Source organism: Papio anubis, chromosome 2 (assembly GCF_008728515.1).
Source record: "Papio anubis isolate 15944 chromosome 2, Panubis1.0, whole genome shotgun sequence".
In the NCBI taxonomy this organism is placed as follows: domain Eukaryota; kingdom Metazoa; phylum Chordata; class Mammalia; order Primates; family Cercopithecidae; genus Papio; species Papio anubis.
The window spans coordinates 41,629,530-41,642,933 of record NC_044977.1 but is presented as its reverse complement, the minus strand read 5'-3'; the positions used below and the strand labels follow the sequence as shown (position 1 = coordinate 41,642,933).

The following is a 13,404-nucleotide window of genomic DNA, read 5'->3' as shown; positions in this document are numbered from 1 at the left end:
CAGGCATAAAGGGAGAACACTTTGAGGACTGCAATCACTCACTGTGGTATCATCCTGTTTGCTGGTACTTCCAGCTGTGAGTTGTCTCTGGGTATGGGGAGTAGAATTTTAGATCCATCTTATTTCTTTTTTAAAAAAAAAAAATATATATATATATTTTTGTAGAGATGGGATCTTGCTATCTTAAACTCCTGGCCCAAAACGATCCTCCACCTCAGCTTCCCAAAAGTGCTGGGATTACAGGCATGAGCCACTGCACCTAGCCTCTATCTTATCTCAAACTCAATTCTAGATAGCTCGAACATGTAAATGTAAAATTTAAGCTACAAAAATACTAATATAACTGCCAGACATAAACTTGAAAAGATGATTCAACCATTTTAACAGTAGTCAGTGGCACAGCAGGGTCAAGAAAATATTTTATAGAATGCAATCTAAGGAACATGTTATACAAATATCTCAAGGTAAATGAAGTTCCATTCTCATACTAAGTTAGAAATAGAAAGCTTTATGGTTGGAGATATTAACTTATCCTCTGCAACTTTCTTTTTTTTAATTTTTAATTTTTATAATTTTTTAATTGAGATGAGGTTTCACCATGCTGCCTATGCTGTTCTCGAACTCCTGGACTCAAATGCTCCTCCCACCTTGGGCCCCTAAAGTGGTGGAATTATAGGCATGAGCCACTGTGCCTTGCATCCTCTACAACTTTCTTTTCCCTGAGTTATGCTTCGATACAATACTTTTATTAAGGCCTCTATTAAAAAACTGTCACATGGAAGAACTTCTACTTTTACTGTAAAATTACCATTGAGAACACTATATAAAGTTTAATGCTCCCTAGAAAAACGTTCCATATGATGAATTCCTTTCAGAATTTAGTAACAGGAAAAAGTCTGATTCTTTGTAACCTATCCGATAATACAACATATGCTGCTTGTGTCTCCCTTTTTTTCTTGATAGTTAGAAGCTCAGAGCTAAATTATTATTATTTTTATTATTATTTCATTTTTTGAGACAGAGTCTCACTCTGTAACCCAGGTTGGAGTGCAGTGGCACAATCACTATCCACTGCAGGCTTGGCCTCCCCAAGCTCAAGTGATCCTCCCAGCTTAGCCTCCCAAGTAGCTGGAACTACAGGCATACACCACCACACCCAGTTAATTTTGTATTTTTTTGTAGAGATGGGGTTTTACCATGTTGCCCAGGCTGGTTTCAAACTCCTGAGCTAAAGTGATCCACCTGCCTTGTCCTCCTAAAGTGCTGGGATTATAGGTGTACACCACCACACCTGGCAATTTAATGTGTTAATGATCAGCAAATTTGCTTCAATATCTTGATTTTCTGTACCAATATTTTATTGTATTCATGTATATGAAGATATCATAATTCAAATCCATTTGGAAGCAAGTATGATGTAAAAAAAATAAAATTCAAGACCGCTTGTACCACCAAGGGTTCTGGACTTGTCTTTTTTATTGTTTGTATAGGAGCTACTAATCAATTAGAAAATGAATACTCTACTGGGCTTAGAAGAGAACAATGAAATTGGATGGCTATGTGCAAATTTTAAGAAGGCAAAGTGTAGAAGCAAATATACTTTAGTGACCAGGATCTCACTGCAGCCACAATTACTACATCGATAACCCACATTGCAGCTAGAAAAAAAAATGGAGATTTAAGTTTTCTTACTGACAAAAGGACTGTATGTACTTCCCTAAAAATACCTCCCTTCTGAGAAGTAAGCAGCAATTCAGAAAAAGGTGCTTGCTTATTCTGCTTACTATATTTCCTCATTTCCCTATGGAATTGGTGACATCTTAAATATGTACGACCTGGCCATACATAAACATTTTGATAGGAAGATGCTGTGAAGAATTGAATTTGAGTCATCACAAATGCCAAAAAGAAGAAAACTCCAGTTATATATTTCTAAAGAGTCATTTTTTTTTTTACCCTGAATAGTAATTTAAAATGATACAAGGGGAGGTTCCAAGATGGTTGAATAGGAACAGTTCCAGTCTACAGCTCCCAGTGTGAGCCATGCAGAAGATGGGTAATTTCTGCATTTCCAGCTGAGGTACCGGGTTCATCTCACCGGGGCTTGTTGGACAGTGGTTGCAGCCCACAGAGTGTGAGTCGAAGCAGGGCAGGGCATTGCCTCACCCAGGAAGTGCAAGGGGTTGGCGAATTCCCTTTCCTAGCAAAGGGAAGCCGTGACAGACAGTACCTGGAAAATCGAGACACTCTCACCCCTAATACTGTACTTTTCCAATGGTCTTAGCAAATGGTATACCAGGAGATTATATCCCACACATGGTTTGGAGGGCCCTACACCCACGGAGCCTCACTCACTGCTAGCACAGCAGTCTGAGATCAAACTGCAAGGCAGCAGTGAGGCTGGGGGAGGGGTATCTGCCATTGCTGAGGCTTGAATAGGTAAACAAAGTGGCCTGGAGGTTTGAACCGGGTGGAGCCCACCACAGTTCAAGGAGGCCTGTCTGCCTCTGTAGACTCCACCTCTGGGGGCAGGGCATAGCTGAACGAAAGTCAGTAGAAACTTCTGCAGACTTAAATGTCTCTGTCTGACAGCTTTAAAGAGAGTATTGGTTCTCCCAGCATAGAGTTTGAGATCTGAGAATGGACAGACTGCCTAAAGTTGGTCCCTGACCCCTGAGTAGCCTAACTGGGAGACACCTCCCAGTAGGGGCCGACTGACACCTCATACAGCCAGGTGCCCCTCTGAGACAAAGCTTCCAGAGGAAGGATCAGGCAGCAACATTTGCCCTTCTGCAATATTTGCTGTTCTGCAGCCTCCGCTGGTGATACCCAGGCAAACAGGGTCTGGAGTGGACCTCCAGCAAACTCCAACAGATCTGCAGCTGAGGGTCCTGACTGTTAGAAGAAAAACTAACAAACAGAAAGGACATCCACACCAAAACCCCATCTGTATGTCACCATTGTCAAAGACCAAAGGTAGATAAAACCACAAAGATGGGGAGAAAGCAGAGCAGAAAAGCTGAAAATTCTAAAAATCAGAGTGCCTCTTCTCCAAAGGAATGCAGCTCCTCAACAGCAATGGAACAAAGCTGGACAGAGAATGACTTTGACAAGTTCAGAGAAGAAGGCTTCAGACGATCAGTAATAACAAACTTCTCCAAGCTAAAGGAGGATGTTCAAACCCATTGCAAAGAAGCTAAAAACCTTGAAAAAAGATTAGATGAATGACTAACTAGAAAAAACAGCATAGAGAAGACCTTAAATGACCTGATGGAGCTAAAAGCCATGGCGTGAGAAATACATGACGCTTCCACAAGCTTCAGTAGCCAATCAGATCAAGTAGAAGAGAGGGTATCGGTGATTGAAGATCAAATGAATGAAATGAAGTGAGATGTATAAAGAAAAAAGTGTAAAAAGAAATGAACAAAGCCTCCAACAAATATGGGACTATGTGAAAAGACCAAATCTACATCTGATTGGTGTACCTAAAAGTAATGGGAAAAACGGAACCAAGTTGGAAAACACTCTTCAGGATATTATCCAGGAGAACTTTCCCAACCTAGCAAGGAAGGCCAACATCCAAATTCAGGAAATACAGAGAACACCACAAAGATACTCCTTGAGAAGAGCAACTCCAAGACACATAATTGTCAGATTCACCAAAGTTGAAATGAAGGAAAAAATGTTAAGGGCAGCCAGAGAAAGGTCAGGTTACCCACAAAGGAAAGCCCATCAGACTAACAGCGGATCTCTTGGCAGAAACTCTACAGGCCAGAAGAGAGTGGGGCCAATATTCAACATTCCTAAAGGAAAGAATTTTCAACCCAGAATTTCATATCCAGCCAAACCAAGCTTCATAAGTGAAGGAGAAATAAAATCCTTTACAGACAAGCAAATGTTGAGAGATTTTGTCATCACCAGGCCTGCCTTACAAGAGCTCCTGAAGGTAGCACGAAACATGGAAAGGAACAACCGGTACCCACCACTGCAAAAATATGCTAAATTGTAAAGACCATCGATGCTAGGAAGAAACTGCATCAACTAATGAGCAAAATAAGCGGCTAACATCATAATGACAGGATCAAATATACACATAACAATATTAACCTTAAATGTAAATAAGCTTAATGCTCCAATTAAAAGACACAGACTGGAAAACTGGATAAAGAGTCAAGACCAATCAGTGTGTTGTATTCAGGAGACACATCTCACATGCAGAGACACACACAGGCTCAAAATAAAAGGATGGAGGAAAATCTACCAAGCAAATGAAAAACAAAAAAAAAGCAGGGGTTGCAATCCTAGTCTCTGATAAAACAGACTTTAAACCAACAAAGATCCAAAAGAGACAAGGAAGACTACTGCATAATGGTAAAGGGATCAATTCAACAAGAAGACCTAACTATCCTAAATATCTATGCACCCAATACAGGAGCAACCAGATTCATAAAGCAAGTCCTTAGAGACCTACAAAGAGACTTAGACTCTCACACAATAATAATGAGAGACTTTAACACCCACTGTCAATATTAGACAGATCAATGAGACAGAAGGTTAACAAGGATATCCAGGACATGAGCTCAGCTCTGCACCAAGCAGACCTAATAAACATCCACAGAACTCTCCACCCCAAATCAACAGAATATACATTCTTCTCAGCACTACATCACACTTATTCCAAAAGGGACCACAGAGTTGGAAGTAAAGCGCTCCTCAGCAAATGTAAAAGAATAGAAATCACAACAAACTGTCTCTCAGACCATAGTGCAATCAAATTAGAACTCAGGATTAAGAAACTCACTCAAAACCACGTAACTACATGGAAACTGAACAACCTGCTCCTGAATGACTACTGGGTAAATAACAAAATGAAGGCAGAAATAAAGATGTTCTTTGAAACCAATGAGAACAAAGACACAACATACTAGAATCTCTGGGACACATTTAAAGCAGTGTGTAGAGTGAAATTTATGGCATTAAATGCCCACAAGAGAAAGCAGGAAAGATCTAAAATCAACACCCTAACGTCACCATTAAGAGAACTAGAGAAGCAAGAGCAAACAAATTTAAAAGCTAGCAGAAGGCAAGAAATAACTAATGTCAGAGCAAAACTGAAGGAGACAGAGACACAAAAAACCCTTGAAAAAAATCAATGAATCCAGGAACTGGTTTTTTAAAAAGATCAACAAAATTGATAGACTGCTAGCAAGACTAATAAAGAAGAAAAGAGAGAAGAATCAAATAGACACAATAAAAAATGATAACAGGGATATCACCACCAATCCCACAGAAATACAAACTACCGTCAGAGAATACTATAAACACCTCTATGCAAATAAACTAGAAAATCCAGAAGAAATGGATAAATTCCTAGACACATACAACCTCCCAAGACTAAACCAGGAAGAAGGTGAATCTCTGAATAGATCAATAACAGGTTCTGAAATTGAGGCAATAATTAATAGCTTACAAACCAAAAAAAAAAAAAAAAAAAAAGCCAGGACCAGATGGATTCACAGCCGAACTCTACCAGAGGTACAAAGAAGGACTGGTATCATTCCTTCTGAAACTATTCCAACCAATAGAAAAAGAGGAATCCTCCCTAACTCATTTTATGAGGCCAGCATCATCCTGATACCAAAGTCTGGCAGAGACACAACAAAAAAAGAGAATTTTAGACCAGTATCCCTGGTGAACACCAATGTGAAAATCCTCAATAAAATACTGGCAAACCGAATCCAGCAGCACATCAAAAACTTATTCATCATGATGAAGTTGGCTTCATCCCTGGGATGCAAGGCTGGTTCAACATACACAAATCAATAAATGTAATCCATTGCATAAACAGAACCAACGACAAAAACCACATGATTATCTCAATAGATGCAGAAAAGGCCTTTGACAAAATTCAACAGCCCTTCATGCTGAAAACTCTAAAAAAACGAGGTATTGATGGAACGTATCTCAAAATAATAAGAGCTATTTATGACAAACCCACAGCCAATATCATACTGAATGGGCAAAAACCTGGAAGCATTCCCTTTGAAAACAGGCACAAGACAGGGATGCTCTCTTTCAGCACTCTTATTTAACATAGCGTTGGAAGTTCTGGCCAGGGCAATCAGGCAAGAGAAAGAAATAAAGGGTATTTGATTAGGAAAAGAGGAAGTCAAATTATCCCTATTGGTAGATGACATGATTGTATATTTAGAAAACCCCATTGTCTCAGCCCCAAGGCTTCTTAAGCTGATAAGCAACTTCAGCAAAATCTCAGGATACAAAATCAATGGGCAAAAATCACAAGCATTCCTATACACCAATAACGGAAAAACAGAGAGCCAAATCCTGAGTGAACTCCCATTCACAATTGCTACAAAGAAAATAAAATACCTAGGAATCCAACTTACAAGGGATATGAAGGACCTCTTCAAAGAGAACTACAAATCATTGCTCAACAAAATAAAAGAGGACACAAACAAATGGAAGAACATTCCATGCTCACGGATAGGAAGAGTCAATATTGTGAAAATGGCCATACTGCCCAAGGTAATTTATAGATTCAATGCCATCCCCATCAGGCTACCAATGGTTTTCTTCAGAGAATTGGGAAAAAAAACTACTTTAAACTCATACGGACACAAAAAAGAGCCCACATTGCTAAGACAATCGTAAGCAAAAAGAACAAAACTGGAGGCATCACACTATCTGACTTCAAACTATACTACAAGGCTATAATAACCAAAACAGCACGGTACAGGTACGGTACCAAAACACATATATAGACCAATGGGACAGAACAGAGGCCTCAGAAATAACACCACACATCTACAAGCATCTGATCTTTGACAAACCTGACAAAAACAAGCAATGCGGAAAGGATTCCCCATTTAATAAATGGTGCTGGGAAAACTGGCTAGCCATATGTAGAAAGCTGAAACTGGATCCTTTCCTTACACCCTATACAAAAATGAATTGAAGATGGATTAAAGATTTAAATGGTAGACCTAAAACCATAAAAACCCTAGAAGAAAACCTAGACAATACAATTCAGGACATAGGCATGGGCAAGGACTTCATGACTAAATCAAAAGCAATGCCAACAAAAGCTGAAATAGACAAATGGGATCTAATTAAACTAAAGAGCTTCTACATGGCAAAAAAAAGAAAAAAAAAAAAACTACCATCAGATTGAATAGGCAACCTACAGAATGGGAGAAAATTTTTGCAATCTACTCATCTGACAAAGGGCTAATATCCAGAATCTACAAAGAACTTAAACAAATTTACAAGAAAAAAAACTAACAACCCCATCAAAAAGTGGGCAAGGGATGTGAACAGACACTTCTCAAAAGAAGACATTTCTGCAGCCAATAGACACATGAAAAAATGCCCATCATCACTGGTCACCAGAGAAATGCAAATCAAAACCACAATGAGATACCATCTCACACCAGTTAGAATGGCAATCATTAAAAAGGCAGGAAACAACAGGTGCTAGAGAGGATGTGGAGAAATAGGAACACTTTTACACTGTTGGTGGGACTGTAAACTAGTTCAACCATTGTGGAAGACAGTATGGTGATTCCTCAAGGATCCAGAACTAGATATACCATTTGACTCAGCCATCCCATTACTGGGTATATACCCAAAAGATTATAAATCATGCTGCTATAAAGACACATGCACATGTATGTTTATTGCGGCACTATTCACAATAGCAAAGACTTGGAACCAACCCAAATGTCCATCAATGATAGACTGGATTAAGAAAATGTGGCACATATACACCATGGAATACTATGCAACCATAAAAAAGGATGAGTTCATGTCCTTTGTAGGGACATGGATGCAGCTGGAAACCATCATTCTCAGCAAACTGTCGCATGGATAGAAAACGAAACACCACATGTTCTCATTCATAGGTGGGAATTGAACAATGAGAACACTTGGACACAGGAAGGGGAATATCACATACCGGGGCTTGTTGTGGAGTAGGAGGAGGGGGGACAGATAGCACTAGGAGATATACCTAATATAAATGAGGAGTTACTGGGTGCAGCACACCAACATGGCACATGTATACATATGTAACAAACCTGCACGTTGTGCACATGTACCCTAGAACTTAAGATATAATAAAAAAGTAAATAAAATGATACAAATTCTCTTATATGGATATTGTTTACATAAAATTAAAAATCATAAGCTACATCCTTACCCCAGAAAAATGCATAATTACAAAAAATATTATGCTCTTTGTAAACGTTTATAATTAGTACCACTGTTAATTAAAATGAAAAAATTCATTTAGCATTTTTTTTGTTTTGTTTTGTTTTGAGACAGAGTCTTGCTCTGTCACCCAGGCTGGAGTGCAGCGGTGCAATCTCAGCTCACTGCATCCTCCACCTCCGGGGTTCAAGTGATTCTTCTGTGTCAGCCTCCCGAGTAGCTAGGACTCTAGGCGTGCACCACCATGCCCAGCTAATTTTTGTATTTTTAGTAGAGATGGGGTTTCACCATGTTGGCCAGGCTGGTCTTGAACTACTGACCTCATGATCCACCCACCTCGGCCTCCCGAAGTGCTGGGATTACAGGTGTGAGCCACCGTGCCTGGCCTTAACATTTCTTAATTATCTCTTATAAAGGGATGTTATATATACTTAGATTTTACCTCTTTCAATATCATCTATTGGAGATGCTGGGGACATCTTATCTTCAGATGGAGAATGTTTCACAAGATTGGGAGTCCTGGCCGAATTCCACATTTGTTGTGGCTGTTGTTCTTTACGATACTGAATTTTACTGCTTCCTTCAACTCTGCAATTAAGAATATCAAATATTGAAACAGGTATGACAGCAATGTAACAAAAATTTCAACTTACAAAGTTACTAAAACTGACCACTTACTCTTTTCCTAAACATCTTTAGAGTAATATTCCGTAATTAAAACATTAATTTAGTTCATAATTTAACAAGTATTTGTCAAGTTCTATTTCTGTGATACACATGTCCATTGAGGGATACAAAGAAGAACAAAAACAAAACCAGTGCCACACTTGGTGGCTCATGCCTGTAATCCTAGCATATTGGGAGGCCAAAGTGGGAGGATTACTTGAGGCCAGGAATTCAAGACGAACCTGGTCAACATAGTGAGACTCTGTCTGTATAAAAATAATAAAAATATTAGCTGGGCATGATGATGCACACCTGTAATCTCAGCTACTCAGGAGGCTGTGGGAGGATCATTTGAGCCCAGGAGTTTGAAGCTGCAGTAAGCTATGATTGCGCCACTGCACTCCAGCCTGGGTGACAGAGTGAGACCTTATCTCATAAAACAAAAACAAAAACAAAAATCCAGGCTGGTGCAGTGGCTCATGCCTGTAATCCCAGCACTTTGGGAGGCTGAGGAAGGAGGATGGCTTGAGGCCAGGAGTTCAAGACTAGCCTGGGCAATATAACAAGACCCCCCATCTCTATTTAAAAATAAATAAAACAACCACTAAAAAAAAAAAAAAAAAAAGCCATTGCTTAAATTGAACAGATAAGATATTCACAAATGGCTAAAATAAAAGGAAAAATATAAGTGTATAACAGGTACGATATATTCCCTAAGTTCTAAGATTATCATTTCTGTTAAAACTAAATCACTTCTACAGTTTCCATTCATAACTTAAGACAGGCATGATAATAAAGGAGATTCAAATACTTTTCTCTCAACATCTTTAAGAAGAGTGTATAACAAAAGTATACTTGATTTTTGCCTCTCCCATTTCCAGTCACCAAATCCTGTCAGTTCTTCCTTCAAAGAGTCTTTAGAACCTCACTTTTCTCTTCATTTCTGCTCTCAAAAAATCCTGGTTTATACATTTTTCTGATTCCTGCATTGTTTCATTTACTCAGCTTTTCTACTGAATTAATGTTTTAAAACAAAACTGTAAACATGCCAATCCCTGGTTAAAAAGACTTTAATATGCAACCACTACCAGCAAGATAATGTCCTAATTTCTTAGTTAACATTGATGGCACTAACCTCAACCAACGAAATTACAAACTTACCTCTAGCCCAATATCAATATCGCCCCCTACTTTCCAAAACATATACACGGGTACAGAGACAAACCTCTGCTCCGTTCAAATAGGTCTTACTCATTGGCCCTGAATAAGTCAGATATATTCCTGCCTTCAAACTTGGCTTACACCCTCATCTCCTCTCTAATCAATTAAATCGTATTTCACAAACTTTCTTCTGGTGTGAATCACAGCAGGGCATAGATGGTAGAGGTGAGGGGATATTAAAAAATAGAGTTTCCCAGGATCCTTCCCTGATTTAAGGCTGGATTCGGGAACTAATTTTTAACAAGCACCCAAGGTAATTCTTATGATCCTAACCTCCCCTTAAGGTACATCAAAAAGGCCTCCCTGAATGTTCCGATCTACCATTACTTCTCCTTTTTCTTAATTCCTAGAGCAATTTTTGTCTATACTATTTGCATGGCTTTTAGAGCAAACATCCTTATATTACATGGTAAGTAATGTCTCACCTATTTCCAAAAAGGATTTGAGATGGGTATATTCTCCTATTGACTTTTTAAATGGAATGGTCTGTTTACCTGAATAAAACGCAGAAGTTCTGAGGCGTTTGCAGAGCAAACTTTCCTTTTTCTAGTACCTTACACAGCATAGGTACTCAATAAATTTTTACTAATGAAGATGAAATTATTTTAGAGAATGTATAATGGCTCCCTTCAATCCAGTGATACAGAAGTATCTACAATAGGATAAAAAGTATACCTATACCTATAGAAAGCACTTAGAAGCAAAACAAGCCTTTATATATCACAGGGTGATGTGGTAAAAAGCTTTTGGCTTAGGATCTCCATCAAATTTTTTTTTTTTTTTTTTTTTTTTGAGACGGAGTCTCGCTCTGTCACCCAGGCTGGAGTGCAGCGGCCGGATCTCAGCTCACTGCAAGCTCCGCCTCCCGGGTTTACGCCATTCTGCCTCAGCCTCCCGAGTAGCTGGGTCTATAGGCGCCCGCCACCAAACTTAAACTTAGAATAAGATTAAAACATTTTTGTACCACACATAAATAAACCTTATATTATAATGTTACTTAATATAGTAAATTTTTTCCTGACATTTCCTTAGAAATTAATGTTTATAATATAATTTATTTCATTAAACCACATACCTTGTTTTTTTTACAGTGATGTTGCTGCTGAGTTTTTCTAGTCGACATTCTCCAGTATCATGGTTAATAATCAAAATGCATTCTTTTAAGTAAGGTTTTTTTGAACCTTTGAAAACAGTTACTGGTGGAGTTGAACCCTGTTTAAAAAGTTAATTATTATTACTTAAAATTTATCATAGGAATTCAGTTGGGAAGGCCTTTGAAATCTGGATTCTGTGTTTCTCCTTCTATGTTATACTTCAAGTCACCCATAAACTACCTAAATTTACTACCCTGAATCCAAAGAGTGTAGTAAAAAAGACAGATGAAGATAGGCTGAAATCTCAAAGCTGCTGTCATTGAGGAAAGGGAAGAGAGGAAGTACTCACCTTGGGACCATAAAGATTCGTTTCACTGGCCTATAATGAGCAATTGAGATTCAATTCGAATACAACCAATATATTTTATGAATAAGGAAACAGAGCTTTGAATCATATTTTCTATTCCTCTTTTTTTTTTTTTGAGACAGAGTCTTGGTCTGTTGCCCGGGCTAGAGTGCAGTGGCACGATCTCTGCTCACTGTAACCTCCACCTCCCGGGTTGAAGTGATTCTCCTGCCTCAGCCTCTAGAGTAGCTGGGACTATAGGCGTGGACAACCACGCCCAGCTAATTTTTATATTTTTAGTAGAGACGGGGTTTCACCATGTTGGTCAAGCTGGTCTCGAACTCCTGACCTCAAGCGATCTCAGTCTACCAAAGTGCTGTGATTACAGACATGAGCCACTGTGCCCAGCCTCCTCATCTTCTTTCTTATTGCATTGTAAGTTTAATTTTTAAAATCTTGCATTTTCTTAAAGTAGTACCTCCCCATGCATATTAAGGAACACCTTTTACACTAAACCGCTAATTAATTTTAGCATCCTTAAAGGTAAGATAAGCAGACATTATGTGCTTAATGATGTAATATAAAAGTACTCAGTGCCATCCATAAAATACTCTTGCCAAAAACCACACAAAAACTCCAAAGAATTTAATTCTTATCAAACCCCAAATAATCTGTAATCCAGCCTGCCCTTAGATATATAACTACCATTTTATAGAAAACAGAAGGAATAGAGGAACAAGATAAATACATCCATATAGAAGTAATTTGAAGTCCAGAATGTAGGTGTATTCTCTTGGACAGATAATACGGTTTTTCCAACAAACCAATGGCATAAAAAGGGAACGAGAACCAGGTGCAGGCACTGTAGTACCAGCTACTTGTGGAGGATGAGTGCTGAAGCAGGAGGACAGCTTGAAGCCAGGAGTTCTAGGCTTTAGTGTAACATAATCACACCCGTGAATAGCCACTGCACTCTCACCTGGGCAACACAGGTCTCTCTGTGAGACCCTGTCTCTAAAAAGGATAAATTTAAAAAGGGGTGTAGAGAAAAGGAAGGGACTTTTAAAGAATAAAAGAGACAAGAAATATAATATTCAAATACAATGTAGAAATCTTTTTTGGATTCTAGTTAGGACATTTTACAGACAAATGTCTGTAAAAACACGTTTTTGATATCATCACAAAATTGTGACTATGGATGAAGTATTATTATTAATTATGTTATTTGTGACAATCGCATGGTGCTTAGATAAAGGTAGAAATGTCCTTATCAGTTAGAGATACATAAGTAAGCATTGATGAAATGGTGCATTGTCTGGGATTTGCTATAAAATATGCCAAGGGAAAAAAGTGGTAAGACACTAGATTAAAAAATATATATTAGCAAAATGTTGGTAATTGTTAAAGCTCAGTGATGGGTACATGTCATTCATTATACTATTCTGTTGGCCATAAAATAAACCTGGATCATTACTAATAAACTACATCTACTTACATGCTCCTCCCATATCTTTTGTCCCTGCCCCATCAAACCTGAAAGAATTTTATGTTTGTCATTCTTTCGCTTTATCCTACATATATGTATTTCTAAACAATTATTTGTGTATGTTTGTCTTTGAAGTTTATAAAAGTACATTAAATTTTTAATGGATTTATCATAATAATTTTGTCAAATATTACAAAAATAATAAAATAGTACTATTAGGTTAGAAAAGGATGACTTCTAAAAAGCCTAAGGGGTGTATCATAAAGTTAATCATAGAGATTTACTAAATGACCACTAGGAGGAGTATAAGATAAATTTGGTAATTGAAAATGCCATAAAAGATGGGTAGTTTAGAGATTTCT

The 13,404-nt window shown here is 38.2% G+C and overlaps 1 protein-coding gene across 5 annotated transcripts in view; it reads right to left on the bottom strand.

The window, feature by feature from the left end:
- Positions 1 to 13,404, bottom strand: part of EAF2 (ELL associated factor 2) — a 59,704-nt gene that overhangs the window by 29,577 nt on the left and 16,723 nt on the right. For 4 of the 5 annotated variants that reach the window (XM_021934103.2, XM_009200090.3, XM_021934102.2 and 1 more), the window contains exons 3-4: positions 11,192 to 11,328; positions 8,672 to 8,817 (exon numbers count right to left, since the gene is read on the bottom strand). In XM_021934103.2, coding sequence (XP_021789795.1) covers positions 8,672 to 8,817; positions 11,192 to 11,328 — 283 coding nt within the window. The remainder of the gene's footprint in view (positions 1 to 8,671; positions 8,818 to 11,191; positions 11,329 to 13,404) is intronic. The other variant, XM_021934104.2, reaches the window with a different exon arrangement.